The sequence below is a fragment of the Macaca fascicularis genome, chromosome 16, assembly GCF_037993035.2.
Source record: "Macaca fascicularis isolate 582-1 chromosome 16, T2T-MFA8v1.1".
Lineage (NCBI taxonomy): Eukaryota > Metazoa > Chordata > Mammalia > Primates > Cercopithecidae > Macaca > Macaca fascicularis.
In genome coordinates this window covers 3,751,674-3,767,052 of record NC_088390.1, presented here as the reverse complement: position 1 = coordinate 3,767,052, position 15,379 = coordinate 3,751,674, and the positions used below count along the sequence as shown (strand labels likewise).

Genomic DNA, 15,379 nt, shown 5'->3' with positions numbered 1-15,379 from the left:
TGAATCTCACGTCAGTCACTGGCGAAGGAGAATAGCTGTGTGTCATGATCACCTTAGACCAACCATGATTCCTGAATAAAATCCGAAAGGAGGGAGTGGCCACTGGGCAGGCCAGCATCAGTGTTTGCTGCAAGCAGTAGTACCTGGTGCCCTGCTTCTCCCTTAACCTCTACCTGGGCATCTTCAGGGCACTTTTGGGAATCTGTGGGTTTAGAAGAGGATAAAGGGAGGCGGCTTTGAGAAATGGGGACATGTCTTCTACTCAAATCTGGCCTGTTTCCCGAGTCACCTTGGGACTTCCTTTCACTTCCCACACCCAGGTTCTCGAGTCCCCCTCTTTCTCCTATAGAAGAATATTCCAGCCCTCTTTCTGTTCTTCCTCCGTCTTTGTTGCTATGGTACCTCCCTATTCTCAAGTCCTAGGACTTCACTTCTATTAAGTTCACTACCTATGATCTAAGTAGGACCTGGAAGGTCAACTTTAGGTCAACCAGCATTTATAACTTAATTGGAAGAGGCCTTAAAGGTAAGTTTGTCCAGCTCTTCACCCCGTACAGAAACCTCTCCAAAGCATCCCTGACCTTGGCGCTTAAACATACACGTGAAGGGAACTCAGTGCTCTGAGCAGGCAGAGAAGTCTTGTTGGCTCTCTGGCCCCACCTAAGTCCTGGGAACTTGTTCTGGCCACAACTTGGAAGGGCCATCCCTGGGTCTCAGGAAGCACATCCCTGGGTCTCAGGAAGCACATCCCTGGGTCTCAGGAAGCACATCCCTGGGTCTCAGGAAGCACATCCCTGGGTCTCAGGAAGCATATCCCCTGAACTTTCTAGCTGAGCCCTGCCAGAAGAGAGATGAGACTCCCGACACTGGGAGAGCCTTTGGAAAACAAAACCTGAGGATGACTTCTAATAGCTGAGCTCTGCAAGTAGTACACATGGATATAATTTTGCATTTATTATGTCCCTTAGGTAATACACACTTTTTAGTCTGGTGAGGAGAAGACCAGTACTTTTGTCATATTTTGTGGGGAAAATGTATTACCAAAGCCTTTAGGGATCTGTGCAAGATCAAAAAGAGCCGTCAGAACGGAGTTGGAAAGGACTTGGAGATCATTGAAAGGAAGTCATCGTTTTAAAGAGAACAGGCATGGGGCTCAGGGACATAGAGCAGTGAAGTGGTGTGACAGCCTCGCAGTCCTGTGTTGAGACTGCATTCCGCGGGACCCTCTTTCAAGCTGTCAGAGCATCTTTAACAGAAGGTCACAATCTCCTGACAGACCTAGCCCTTCTAGATAAGGGGCCAGAATAGTTTCTTACAAAGTATTTGGATGATTGGATAATTTTAGATGATCTAAAATGCTGTATCAGGGAATATTAGCTTTTTGCTTTCGTGTCATCAGTTTTAATCAATACACAGGATGTTGCCAAGTCCTCGTATTTTGCTCCTTAAAATAACATGTAGGATTTTTTCCTCATTTCCTTCACCTGATGTATTGGGCCATCTCTTTGTCTTGTCTAGATCACTGTCGTCTTCCTGAAAGATGAGAAGTACCATTCTTTGCCTGTCATAATTAAAGGCAGCATTGGTGGACTTCTGGTGTTGATTGTGATTCTGGTCATCCTGTTCAAGGTCAGTTCTACTCATGGCATAACGGTGAGGGAAGACTGGGCTCTGGTTTTGGGCACAGAACTCCTTAGGACAGCTAACCTCTGACTTAGAGCGGCTGCCCTGGCCTCGTGGCCACTTTTTTCTCCTCCTTCAACTACACACCCCCATTTAGACAAATGAGTAAAACAGTATCTGTCTGAAAAGAGAAAACTCTAATTGAATAATAAAGAGCGATTCTATATATATTTCTTTGCCACCTCGCTATTCTCAAGGCCCAGAACTTACTCCTGTTACGTCCGGCTACCTGTGAGTTAAATAGGGCCTGGAAGGTCAACCCTAGGCCAGCATTTGTAACTTGATTGGAAGAGGCCTTCACGGTAAAAAAGGCCTTAAAACAGATGTGATTGCTGCTCCCCTAGTGAAATCTTTTCCTTGCCTTCCCCTGTCTTAATGTGCAAACTCTTCTACTGATATTTTTTTTTTTTTTTTTTTTGAGATGGAGTCTCGCTTTGTCACCCAGGCTGGAGTGCAGTGACCGGATCTCAGCTCACTGCAAGCTCCGCCTCCCGGGTTTACGCCATTCTCCTGCCTCAGCCTCCCGAGTAGCTGGGACTACAGGTGCCCGCCACCGCGCCTGGCTAGTTTTTTTGTATTTTTTTTTTTAGTAGAGACGGGGTTTCACCGTGTTCGCCAGGATGGTCTCGATCTCCTGACCTCGTGATCTGCCCGTCTCGGCCTCCCAAAGTGCTGGGATTACAGGCTTGAGCCACGGTGCCCGGCCTCTTCTACTGCTATTTAAGATTCTCTCCTCTCTGTCCTCTACCCCTCTCTACCCTTAAGTGTTCCTTTTCTTCTTTTTTTTTTTTTTTTTGAGATGGAGTTTTGCTCTTTGTGCCCAGGCTGGAGTGCAGTGGTGCGATCCCCGCTCACCGCAACCTCCGCTCACCCCCCCGACCCCCGCTCCGGGTTCAAACAATTCTCCTGCCTCAACCTCCCGAGTAGCTGGGATTACAGGTGCGCGCCACCACGCCCAGCTAATTTTTGTATTTTTAGTAGAGATGGGGTTTCACCGTGTTGGCCAGGCTGGTCTCGGACACCCGACCTCAGGCGATCCACCCGCATCGGCCTCCCAAAGTGTTAGGATTACAGGCGTGAGCCACTGCGCCCAGCTTTTTTTTTTTTATTTTTTTATTTTTTGAGACGGAGTCTTGTTTCTTCACCCAGGCTGGAGTGCAATGGCGCGATCTTGGCTCACTGCATCCTCTGCCTGCCAGGTTCAAGCAGTTCTCCTGTCTGAGTCTCCCCAGTAGCTGGGATTACAGGCACATGCCACCATGCCCGGCTAATTTTTGTATTTTTAGTAGAGACAGGGTTTCACTGTGTTGGCCAGGCTGGTCTCGAACACCTGACCTCAAGTGATCCACCCACTTCAGCCTCCCAAAGTGCTGGGATTACAGGCATGACCACTGTGCCCAGCCTTTTTTTTTTTTTTTTTTTTTTTTTTTTTTTAAATAAAAGACAGGGTCTTGCTTTGTCCCCCAGGCTGGAGCTCAGTGGCACAATAATGGCTCACCGCAGCCTCACACTCCTAGGCTCAGGCCATCCTCCCGCCTTAGTCTCCTGAGTAGTTGGGACTGTTACTTAGGCGCATACCACCACACCCAGCTAATTTTTTAATTTTAATATTGTGGAGATGAGGTCTCCCTATATTGCCCAGGCTGGTCTCAAACTCCAGGGCTCAAGCGATCTTCTCATCTTGGCCTCCTGAAGTGCTGGGGCTACAGACATGAGCACCTGGCCCTGCTGTTTTCTCCCAACAAGTCAAACTGTTCCCTAAATAGGTTCGTGCCTCTGCGTACGCATAGGCTGCTACTGTTGTCAGGAATGCCCTCCATGACTGCTGACTTCGCTCACTCTCTTCCCTGAAAGCGGTCTAGAGACTCCTGAGTCGTCTGTGCTGGCTTCTGTGCGTTTGCTGTGAGCTCCCTTCTGGGAACCCTTCCAAACGGCAGTCACCACACCGTATTGTAATTATCTCTTTTTCTGCTAGGTGATGAGCTTGACGTAGGAAGCTGTACTTGATCTCCTTCTATCTTCAGCATCATAGGCTCTACTGAGTATTTTTGCATAAACGAGATTAGATCCAGTACAGCCGAAATTATCACGCTTTGCAAAATAAGTTAAAAAGGTTCAGCTGCTTGGGAGGGCAGGGGTCAGAGGAGGTGGAGTCAGTTCTGATGGAGGGATGAGCACCAGAGGTCTTGAAGGATTGGACTGTCCGGGAGAGAGTCAGAGGAAGGTAGGAGAAAGGAATAGTGGTTATGAGAAACAGAGGAATGTAGGGGCTGTTTAGACAACAGCCAGAGTGCCAGTTTTCTGAAACAGATGGGAATCTTCGGCCTGTCTCTGGACTTTCCTTCCATTGTTTCAGTGTGGCTTTTTTAAAAGAAAATATCAACAACTGAACTTGGAGAACATCAGGAAGGCCCAGCTGAAATCAGAGACTCTGCTCGAAGAAGAGAATTAGGACCTGCTATCCACTGGGAGAGGCTGTCAGCCAGTCCTGGGACTTGGAGACCCGGCATCCTTCGGAATACTTTTTCCTTCAGGATGATGGACAGCAGCATGAAGCCGTTTGTAGAATATCAGTTTTTAACCACGCATTGTCCCCAAAGCGTCTGTGCATTGTGCAAAAAGTACACTTGGGAAACATTTGGTATTAAATAAAGTTACACTTTTCTTCACAGTAGTGCCTTTAATCTGGAAACACAGTATTACTTACGACTTGCAGGACATTTTGCCTGATAGGGCAAGTTTTCATTCTTATTTTAAAAAAATGATAGATTGTGGCCGGGCGCGGTGGCTCACACCTGTAATCCCAGCACTTTGGGAGGCCGAGGCGGGCGGATCACGAGGTCAAGAGATCGAGACCATCCTGGCCAACGTGGTGAAACCCCATCTCTACTAAAAATACAAAAATTAGCTGGGCGTGGTGGCGGGCGCCTGTAGTCCCAGCTACTCGGGAGACTGAGGCAGGAGAATCGTTTGAACCCGGGAGGCGGAGGTTGCAGTGAGCCGAGATCGTGCCACTGCACTACAGCCTGGGTGACAGAGCGAGACTCCGTCTCAAAAACAACAGAACAAAAAAAATCATCGATTGTATCCTTTCAGATAATTCTTAAGTATCAATTTTTCAGATTTCCAAAAGAAACCCTTTGGGGTTTTAATTTAAACATACAGGTTAAGTTTGGGAGCATTGATATCTTTATAGAGTTGTCTTTCTACTCCACTTGCTGAGATTTTGTTTGTTGGTTGGTTTGTTTTTTGAGACAGAGTTTCTCTCTTATTGCCCAGCCTGGAGTGCAATGGTGCAATCTCGGCTCACCACAACCCCTGCCTCCTGGGTTCAAGCGATTCTCTTGTCTCAGCCTCTCAAGTAGCTGGGATTACAGGCATGCGCCACCACGCCCAGCTAATTTTGTATTTTTAGTAGAGATGGGGTTTCTCCATGTTGGTCAGGCTGGTCTCAAACTCCCGACCTCAGGTGATCCACCCATCTCAGCCTCCCAAAGTGCTGGGATTACAGGCATGAGTCACCACACCTGGCCATGCTGAGGTTTTTAAAAACACTTTGCAGCAAGGTTTTACAATTTTCTTCAAAGGGGTCTTAATTTATAAAGACTTATTTCCAGCTGTATTTTTATTTGTTTGTTTGTTTTAGGGACAGGGTCTCACTCTGTCGCCCAGGCTGGAGGGCAGTGATGGCAGTCATAGGTCACTGCAGCCTTGAACTTTTGGGTTCAAGCAGTCCTCTGCCTCAGCCTCCTGCGTAGCTGGGACTACAGGTGCAGGCCATCATGCCTGGCTCCTTTTTGCATTTTTCTTTTGTAGAAATGGGATCTAGCTATGTTGACCAAGCTGATTTCAAACTCCTGGCGTCAAGTGATCCTCCTGCCTTAGCCTCTGAAAGTGCTGGGATTACAGACGTAAGCCACTGTGCCTGGCCTGTACTGTGCTTTTGTTGCTACTGTGAGAAAATACTTTATTCTTCCCCCTGACTGTTTAGAGTTTGCATTTAGAACAGTTGGTGGTTTTGAATGTTTATCTTATCTGACCATTTTACTGAACTGGTTTTTTTTTTTTTTTTTTTTTGAGACGGAGTCTCACTCTGTCGCCCAGGCTGGAGTGCAGTGGTGTGATCTCTGCTCACTGCAACCTCCGCCTCCTGGGTTCAAGCGATTCTTCTGCCTCACACTCCCGAGTAACTGGAACTACAGGCACACCCCACCACGCCTGGCTAATTTTTGTACTTTTAGTAGAGACAGGGTTTCACCATGTTAGGCTGGTCTTGAACTCTTGACCTCAGATGATCTACCTGCCTCAGCCTCCCAAAGTGCTGGGATTACAGGCGTGAGCCACCGCGCCCGGCCAAACTGTTTTTTAATCACTCTTTAGTTGATTCTTTTGGATTTTTTTCTAAGGAGATCATTCTATTTGCAAATAATGGCAATTTGGAGTCTTTCTGATATTTCTACTTTTGGCTACCCTTACTTCTTTGACTAGGACGGGGAGAGCTCTGAGAAGTAAACCGTGTACCTGGCTGTAACGGGAGGGCTTTTCCTGCCCTCCTTTGCCTGCCTCACACCTGCCTGTCATCCCAGCCCCGGCTGCTCTGCCTTTGGGTAGTTTCTGGGGCTTGGTTGCAGCAGCCCATTCCCCTGTCACGGAGCCCCGTACCTTGCCAGTGTTACATCGCTAGGCTGTTAGGCACGATCTGCTTCCCTGTTGATCTGATTCCATCATCTTCATTTCATTCAGAAATCCCTCTGTGTTATTGGTTACTTGATTATATTGTTCTCTGTTTTCCAATCCTGCCACAGGCTTTTCCCCTTCCTTGTAACTCTTGGGTGTTTCAGTGGGATTTGCCTTTGAGGAAAGACCCACAGGTAAGTTTGCTTAGTTATTTTCCTGTTGAGCTCAGGAGTCGTGTCCAAGTTTTCAATATTATATAAAAGCCCCTACTTTTATACTTTTTCAAAATTGCAAATAAGACACCCGCTCCCATTGTCACAGGGAAGCCTTCTATTGACTTTGCTGAGCTGTGCTGATCTGATTGGCAGTTGTAATCAGGGGACTCCATCAGGAACTACTCAGTGAGGAGGAAGACACTTTTAAGTGTAGACATGGTTAGTGTCAGGCCTCTGAGCCCAAGCCAAGCCATCGCATCCCCTGTGACTTGCACGTATACGCCCAGCTGGCCTGAAGTAACTGAAGAATCACAAAAGAAGTGCAAATGCCCTGCCTGGCCTTAACGGATAACATTCCACCACTAAAGAAGTGAAAATGGCTGGTCCTTGCCTTAAGCAATGATATTATCTTGTGAAATTCCTTTTCCTGGCTCATCCTGGCTCAGAAAGCTCCCCCACTGAACACCTGGTAACCCCCACTCCTGCCCACCAGAGAACAACCCCCCTTTGACTGCAATTTTCCTTTACCTACCCAAATCCTACAAAACGGCCCCACCCTTATCTCCCTTCGCTGACTCTCTTTTTCGGACTCAGCCCGCATGCCCCCAGGTGAAATAAACAGCCATGTTGCTCACACAAAGCCTGTTTGGTGGTCTCTTCACACGGACACGCATGACAGTTAGATTTTACAAATTCATATGCTATGGCTTGGGCCAAGGTCTGTGGCATACACCAGTAGTCCCAGCTACTCAGGAGGCTGAGGCATGAGAATCGCTTGAACCCGGAAGGCAGAGGTTACAGTGAGACAAGACAAGACCCTGTCTCAAAAATAAATAAATACATAAATAAACGAGGCCGGGCATGGTGGCTCACGCCTGTAATCCCAGCACTATCCCACCGAGGTGGGCACATCACCTGAGGTGGGGAGTTTGAGACCAGCCTGACCAACATGGAGAAACACCATCTCTACTAAAAATACAAAATTAGCCGGGCATGGTGGCACATGCCTGGAATTCCAGCTACTCGGGAGGCTGAGGCAGGAGAATCGTTTGAACCTGGGAGGCAGAAGTTGCAATGAGCCGAGATTGCACCACTGCACCCCAGCCTGGGTGACAGAGTGAGACTCGGTCTCAAAAAAGAAAAGAATGAGTGCTGAGCTCAGCCCTGTGCAGTAACCTTTTCTCATAATCGAATGAGATTACGAGAACATGACCAATTTAGGTTTTCACACCTGCTCGGTTTCATCCCTCCAAAGTTCAGATGGTGTCTTCAGAGAAACAGATTATTTGAATCTGCACTCACTATCTTGTACCAGGGGAAATGAGAACAGAAAGCACACAGGGTACTTCCCCAGCTGGTCTTTCTTCTAAAAGCTGCCTTTTTGGTGCTAGGCCTTTCTCATTTCCTTTTCACCCTCTGCCAGGGACAGGAAATGGTAGAGCTTGCATAGATCCAAGAACAGGACTGAACTGGAACCCACCGAACTTTGGATGCAGTTATTGGAGGCATGAAACCAAGCAGGTGTGAAAACCTAAACTGGTCACGTTATTTAGGCCTCATTCGATTATGAGGAAATGTTACTCCACAGGGCTGAGCCCAGCAGTTTTTTTTTTTTGTTTTTGTTTTTGAGACAGGGTCTCACTCTCTCGCTCAGGCTGGAGTGCAATGGCGCGATCTCAGCTCACTGCAACCTCCGCCTTCCAGGTTCAATCGATGCTCCTGCCTCAGCTTCCTGAGTAGCTGGGACTGCAGGTGCCTGCCACCACGCCCAGCTAATTTTTGTGTTTTTAGTAGAGACGCAGTTTCACCACATTGGTCAGGCTGGTCTTGAACTCCCGACCTCAGGTGATCCGCTCACCTCGGCCTCCCAAAGTGCTGGGATCCCAGGTGTGAGCTGCCGCTTCTGGCCTTCCGCAGTCTTAAATGACCTGCACTACTGCATTACTCTGTGCACGGCTCCAATACATTTTCAAGGAGGGGAGTTTGGTTAAGATTTTCTGGTCTTCTAGTCATAATTATATTGTAATGGCACCAGAATTTTACCATTACTTGAACTAGGAACAGATTGAGTACATGGAATCAAGCGAAACTTTCATTTAATCAATTTTTTTAATTTTTGAGATGGAGTCTCGCTCTTTCACCCCGACTGGAGTGCAGTAGCATGATCTCGGCTCACTGCAACCTCCGCTTCCCAGGTTCAAGTGATTCTCCTGCCTCAGCCTCCCGAGTAACTGGGACTACAGGCATGCGCCACCATGCCCGGCTAATTTTTGCATTTTTAGTAGAGACGGGGTTTCACCATGTTAGGCTGGTCTCGAACTCCTGACCTCGTGATCCACCCACCTCGGCCTCCCAAAGTGCTGGGATTACAGGCGTGAGCCTCCACCACACCCGGCTATTAAAATTTTTTAATTTTTATTTTTGGAGACTGGGGTCTCACCTTGTTACCCAGGCTGGAGTTGAACTCCTGAGCTCAAGTGATCTGGAGTAGCTGGGACTAAGGGCATGTGCCACTGTGCCTGGCTTAGAGAAACTTTTAATCACTTCAGGAAGCATCGTCGTCCTAATGGCAGAGTTCAGGAGGATGCACCTAAATGGACAATTCCACCTTCGGTTGACTTGCTTTGGTTTTTTATGAGTGGAAGCAAATTTTGTAAAGTGCATGAATAATAGGTACATTTCTCAAAGTGAAATCAGTAAAAAGTGAAAATTTGCCTTTGTCGCAGCCTTGCTTCATTCAATGCTGTTCCTTAGAAGCTGAGATGACCTGGTTTAACGTGTATCTTTCCAAACCGTATTCTGAGCTGGGCACTTTGGGAGGCCGAGGAGGGTGGATCACCTGAGGTCAGGAGTTCAAGACCAGCCTGGTCAACATGGTGAAACCCCGTCTCTACTAAAAATACAAAAATTAGCCGGGTGTGGTGGCAGGTGCCTGTAATCCCAGATGCTTGGGAGGCTGAGGCGGGAGAATCGCTTGAACACGCGAGGGGAGGTTGCAGTGAGCTGAGATCACACCACTGCACTTCAGCCTGGGCAACAGAGCAACACTCTGTCTCAAAAAAAAAAAAAAAAAAAAATCATATTCTGTGCATCTCTTTTATATGTATGTGTGTGTGTGTATATATATATATATATATGTACAAAGTTTTTTTGTGAGGGGGGTTGCATAAATAGGATTGTATCTTCTGCCATTTGTGATCATTTGTGAACATGTTCAAGGAATCCATGTCAGAAGCTAAATGCTGCTGCTAAATGTTGGGGGTCAGGTGGGGGAATAGAGGGACGGCTATCATCTTGGTCTAACATAATCTTTGGGGAATTAATCACATACGTTGATGTAGCTCTTTACAATTTGTAAAGAAGCCCTTTTAGCTTTTTCCAAGAGTGGAATTAAAAACTTTTTGTAATTGCTGTGCGGTGCCAAAGTGCTTTCCAGAAAGACTGGATCACTTTATGTGGTTATCAGCAGTGTGAACTTGTTCTGGAATCTCCATTTTTACTTCATTTGTTTGCTTAATGGGTGTATAATTCTAGTTTCAGTTTTACTTTTCTTTGATTGTTGGCAGGTCCATGTATTTTTCCGTGAATTAAGATGAGTTTTTTCCTCCTCTCTGCTTTAGGTTTTCTTTCTTGTCCAGTTCAAACAACATGACCCTGGTATTTTCTCATTAGCTTTTTCTGAACTGCTCCCTGCTTCTGGGGTAGAAGAGGTGCATTTCCATGAACTTCTGAGCCTTGGGGCAAGTGAGGGTGATTTGAGACTTTAATAGGATTAGAGAGCCATGTGCTCTCCAAAGTGGGGGAACTAAGTCTTATAGATGAGGTGGTGGGCATTAGCAAGCAGCCGTCATCATTGGTGGTCTGTCTGAAAGACACTCTTCCTAAGTACCACAAGGGAGAAGACAGGACCACGGTGCCCTTCTGCTTCTGGGAGACGCCCTGCCCTTGCCCTCCCTCTGTCCCTGATGAGGTGGAGATTCCTGTTTGTTTTTGTTATTCTGAGATGGAGCCTCCTCTGCTGCCCAGGCCGGAGTGCAATGGCGCGATCTCTACTCACTGCAAGCTCCGCCTCCCAGGTTCACGCCATTCTCCTGCCTCAACCTCCCGAGTAACTGGGACTACAGGCGCCGCCACTGCGCCCGGCTAATTTTTTGTATTTTTTAGTAGAGACGGGGTTTCACCATGTTAGCCAGGATGGTCTTGGTCTCCAGACCTTGTGATCCACCTGCCTCGGCCTCCCAAAGTGCTGGGATTACAGGCGTGAGCCACCGCGCCGGGCTGAGATTCCTGGTTAATCGTCTCCTAGGACCAGGACTGCAGCCAATTGCAGTCCTGTGGGCAGAGTAGTCGGGGAACTGAAGGTGTGGTCTCTGTGGACGCCTCATCTTCTGTCCAGGGCCGAGAGGTGAGCCTGGACTAGTCCTGCCCAGAGCACTGGCAGACGTTTTCAAGCTCTTGGCTTTGGTTTCTCGGAGTGATCTTTCCTCTCTTTAGAGCTGTGAGATCTGAGGCTGAGGTTGGAGTGCTGGGGTGAGTGAGAGAAAACATCACCGGCCCGCTTTGGTTCTGCAAATCTTTTTGATTTCTTAGTCTGGCAAAAGGCTACCAGCCTAGGTGGAATTGGGACACCAGGGCCTGGGGTCTTTTGGCTCCCGGATAAAGAGCTGACTGGATTAGCTAGCTGGTTAAGGACACCAGTACCTCTAGGTTAGGGGTTTCTGACCGTTTGGTGGGCCATAGATCCTTTTGGTGGTCCAGCGACCCCTTCTCAGGCATTTTCCCAAATATTGCATTACAAAAATGTTCACACATACAGAAAAGTTGAATTTGACAGTGAACACTGGTCTGCCCACCACCTAGTTTCTGCTGTTGGCATTTTCCTGTGCTTGCTTTACCATGTTTTCCCAACCGTCTATCAGCTTATTTTTAAACAATAAAAGTTTACAAAAATCCATTATATTGAAATCTAACAATCAGAATGTTTTTAAAATTTTATGTATATCTTTATTAATGCCTTAGAGTAGCAGGTCTAATAACTACCCTACTTCCAAAGTGGTGATGAGCTTACATTGTATTTTCAGGTACCTGCGGTAGCTGTAATATAACAGGAATATACAATTTCTGTTGGTATCAAGATTACTAGTGGGCGCGGTGGCTCACGCCTGTAATCCCAACACTTTGGGAGGCCCAGGCGGGCGGATGACCTGAGGTCAGGAGTTCGAGACCAACCTGGCCAACACGGTGAAACCCCATCTCTACTAAAAATACAAAAATTAGCCAGGCGTGGTGGCAGGTGCCTGTAATCCCAGCTACTTGGGAGGCTGAGGCAGGAGAATCACTTGAACCCAGGAGTCAGAGGTTGCAGTGAGCCGAGTTCACGCCATTGTACTGCAGCCTGGGCGGCAAGAGCAAAACTCTATCTCAAAAAAAAAAAAAAAAAAAAAAAAGATTACAGGTACTGCTGATACGACTAGGGTTGTTGTCTGCTTCATAATTGAAGGGAATGTGGCCGGGCACGGTAGCTCAAGCCTGTAATCCCAGCACTTTGGGAGGCCGAGACGGGCGGATCACGAGGTCAGGAGATCGAGACCATCCTGGCTAACACGGTGAAACCCTGTCTCTACTAAAAAATACAAAAAAAAACTAGCCGGGCGAGGTGGCGGCGCCTGTAGTCCCAGCTACTCGGGAGGCTGAGGCAGGAGAATGCCGTAAACCCAGGAGGCGGAGCTTGCAGTGAGCTGAGATTGCGCCACTGCACTCCAGCCTGGGCGACAGAGCGAGACTCCGTCTCAAAAAAAAAAAAAAAAATGAAGGGAATGCTACATTTCAGTTGAAGGGTTGTAAATAGACATGTGAACCTCACAGACTTCCTGCTCCGGTCCTATCTGCAAAAGCACGTGTCCTACACGGGCTTTGTACTTTTGCAGGTAACCCTCATGATCGCTCCAGGCGATACTATGTTTTATGGAGAGGATATGATGTTCTTTGTTTCACAGAGGAGGGAACAACTCGGCCAGGCCCACAGGGCTAGCGTACGGCAGAGCCGCTGTTCCCAAGGAAGGCTTTTGGGTCACGTCGAATGCTTTTCCACAGAAGCTTCATGCGGACTCGGTAGGGCCTAGGTGACAGCCTCAGAGTGGAGTTGGTGTTTTAGACGTTGGCGGGTGGAAGAGTGACTTGTGAACTCAGCTCTTCTGGCTCTTTGCCCCGACGCCCAAAGGCTCTGATGCTCTAGCTGGGCTTGGATCTGGGCCTCTGCAGTTTTCGGCATGTGCTCCAGGCGGTGGTGATGTGGGAGCCACACCCTGTGAGATGCCACTGATGAGATCGGTGTCTGCGCATCTGGTTACACTTCGTCAATGGGCCGCACTCAGGACGGACTTGCAGTCTTCAGGAGGCGAATTTTCACTTAATGCTCTGGTAGAATTACCTCTGTTGAAATCTTCTATGGGCCAGGCACAATGGCTCACAGCTGTAACCACAGCACTTTGAGAGCACGAGGCCGGCAGATTGCTTGAACCCAGGAGTTTGAGACCAGCCTGGGCGACATGGTGAGACCCCGCCTGTACAAGAAATACAAAGATTACCCAGGGGCCGGGCGTGATGACTCATGCCTGTAATCCCAGCTCTTTGGGAGGCTAAGGCAGGCAGATCACGCTGTCAGGAGATCGAGACTGTCCTGGCCAACATGATGAAACCCTATCTCTACTAAAATACAACAAATTAGCCAGGTGTGGTGGCGCGTGCCTGTAGTCCCAGCTACTCAAGAAGCTGAGGTAGGGGAATCGCTTGAATCTGGGAGACAGAGGTCGCAGTGAGCTGAGATCGTGCCACTGCATACCAGTCTGCCGACAGAGCAAGACTCCATCTAAAAAAAAAAAAAAAAATTAGCCAGGTATGGTACATACCTGTAGTCCCAGCTACTCAGGAGGCTGAGGTGGGAGGATCACCTGAGCCCAGGAAGGTCAAGGCTACAGTGAGCCATCATTGTGCCACTGCACTCCAGCCTGGGTGACAGAGTGAGACACCATCTCAAAAAAGAAAAAAGAAATCTTCTATTAATATACACACAAAAATAAAAGTCACTTAGTCACTCTATCCCAGACACCTCCAGTATACAGGCTAATGGGTGATTAGAAATTTCACTCATTCATTCTTTGTTCATCATTCTACATCATTCTACAAGACTAACCTACTTCATGCAGGTCCTATGGTCAGACTGGTAAAGGCTTTCCTGGCCGCTTAGCCCCTGCTTGACAGATACGTACCCAACTATGACAGCAAGGGAGAAAGCAATGAATTCTCTAAATTTTACAGCTCTTATTGTGTGGGCATTTGGAGGAGGAGAGCAATCCAGGAGGCCTTCATGAAGGAGACAGACACCTGTAAGCTGAGCCTTGAAGCCACGAAGGACAGAGGAAAGATCCGCCTGAGCAGAGGCAGGGAGGCTGGACACTGAAAACTGTGGTAAAGTCCACGAGCCAACCTGGCTGAGGCAGAGGGTACAGTGGGGACTGTGCGGCTGGGAACACAGGTAGGACCGTGCATTGGATCCGAATTGTGTACAGGGAACTATGGGAAGACACGGGCACTGGTGGTATTTGATACGTGGGTTTCACACTCATCCTCATTGTATTACCAGTTACAGTCCTGGAAGTTGGGAGTGGAGAGGAGCGGATGCGTGTGAGAAAGTTCACACATGCTGTGGGGGAAGCCAGCGCTGGGAACCGGAGTTAGAACAAGATGCGTGGAGCTCTAAGAGGGACCGTGGTAGAGTGGTCACTGCTTTGTGGATTTGGTTGACTCGAGTTTGATTCTCTATCCTCTTTTTTTTGTTTGTTTGTTTGTTTTGAGACAGTTTTGCTCTTGTTGCCCAGGCTGGAGTGCAGTGGCGCAATCTCGGCTCACCGCAACCTCCGCCTCCCAGGTTCAAGCGATTCTCTTACCTCGGCTTCCCGAGTAGCTGGGATGACAGGCGCACACCATCACACTCAGCTAATTTTGTATTTTTAGTAGAGATGGGTTTTCTCCATGATGGCGAGGCTGGTCTCAAACTCCTGACCTCAGGTGATCTGCCTGCCGCAGCCTCCCAAAGTGCCGGGATTCCAGGCTTGAGCCACCACGCCTGGCCTGAATCTTGATCCTTTTTAGTGCCCATTGGACTAGCATTTGGCTGTTTACTCTTTCAAGTGTTTACTGTCTCAGTGGAATTTTCCTCAGTTCAAATACTGGGCGCTGGGTACTGAGTACCAACCCATCAGTTATGGTGGGTCCTGCAAGGTGCTGATGGACACGGAAGTGCCTCCCACGGAGAGGAGTGTCCTGCCTCCTGTTGCCTGTATTTAAATGGCATTAATAATGCATCTGCCGTTTAAGTGGATCAGTATTGTCTATTAATGGGATATGTTTGTCTTGGCAGGACCTCAGCAGAAGGAAAAGGGCAGGTTGCCTTGGGAGGCAGTTGATGAAATTCTACCGGTACCACCCCTGCCCACTGTTGTCTCTCTGGGCCACCCAGCTCCTCGGGACTCTGCAGGAAGGCTGGGTCTGCACCTGGCCCCCTTATCTCGGAATGACCTCCTTGTGTGCCCCAGGAGAGACTCCAATCTCCTCCTTCCAGGCCTTCCTGCTCCTTTGAGGTAGGAAATAGAATTCACCATAAGGAAGTAACATCTGAACCTCTACTCCAAGAACCATATGATTTTATGGGATTTGGGGTTTTAAAATGTTGTTTATTTTCTGTTTTGTTTCCTTTAATTTTGTGGGGAATGTTTTTTGGGTTTGTTGGAATCTCAGGCTAAGGG

At 48.0% G+C, this 15,379-nt stretch overlaps 2 protein-coding genes across 20 annotated transcripts in view; both read left to right on the top strand.

The window, feature by feature from the left end:
• The window catches only part of ITGAE (integrin subunit alpha E), a 95,667-nt gene extending 81,670 nt beyond the window's left edge, over positions 1-13,997 (top strand). For 6 of the 12 annotated variants that reach the window (XM_074018221.1, XM_065532607.1, XM_045375608.2 and 3 more), the window contains 2 exons: positions 1,519-1,629; positions 4,040-4,354. In XM_074018221.1, coding sequence (XP_073874322.1) covers positions 1,519-1,629; positions 4,040-4,135 — 207 coding nt within the window. In that variant the 3' untranslated portion in view covers positions 4,136-4,354. Of the gene's footprint in view, positions 1-1,518; positions 1,630-3,658; positions 3,823-4,039; positions 4,355-13,892 lie in introns of those variants that run through there. The other 6 variants (XM_065532609.1, XM_065532605.1, XM_065532611.2 and 3 more) reach the window with 4 other exon arrangements.
• A 79-nt stretch (positions 13,998-14,076) lies between these two features.
• Positions 14,077-15,379, top strand: part of P2RX5 (purinergic receptor P2X 5) — a 30,647-nt gene continuing 29,344 nt past the window's right edge. For 6 of the 8 annotated variants that reach the window (XR_012425134.1, XM_074018228.1, XM_074018230.1 and 3 more), the window contains exons 1-2: positions 14,077-14,345; positions 14,995-15,214. Coding sequence is in view for 7 of the 8 variants with exons in the window: in XM_074018228.1 (XP_073874329.1) it covers positions 14,150-14,345; positions 14,995-15,214 (416 nt within the window). In the remaining variant the exon portion in view is untranslated. Of the gene's footprint in view, positions 14,346-14,837; positions 15,215-15,379 lie in introns of those variants that run through there. The other 2 variants (XM_074018233.1, XM_074018232.1) reach the window with 1 other exon arrangement.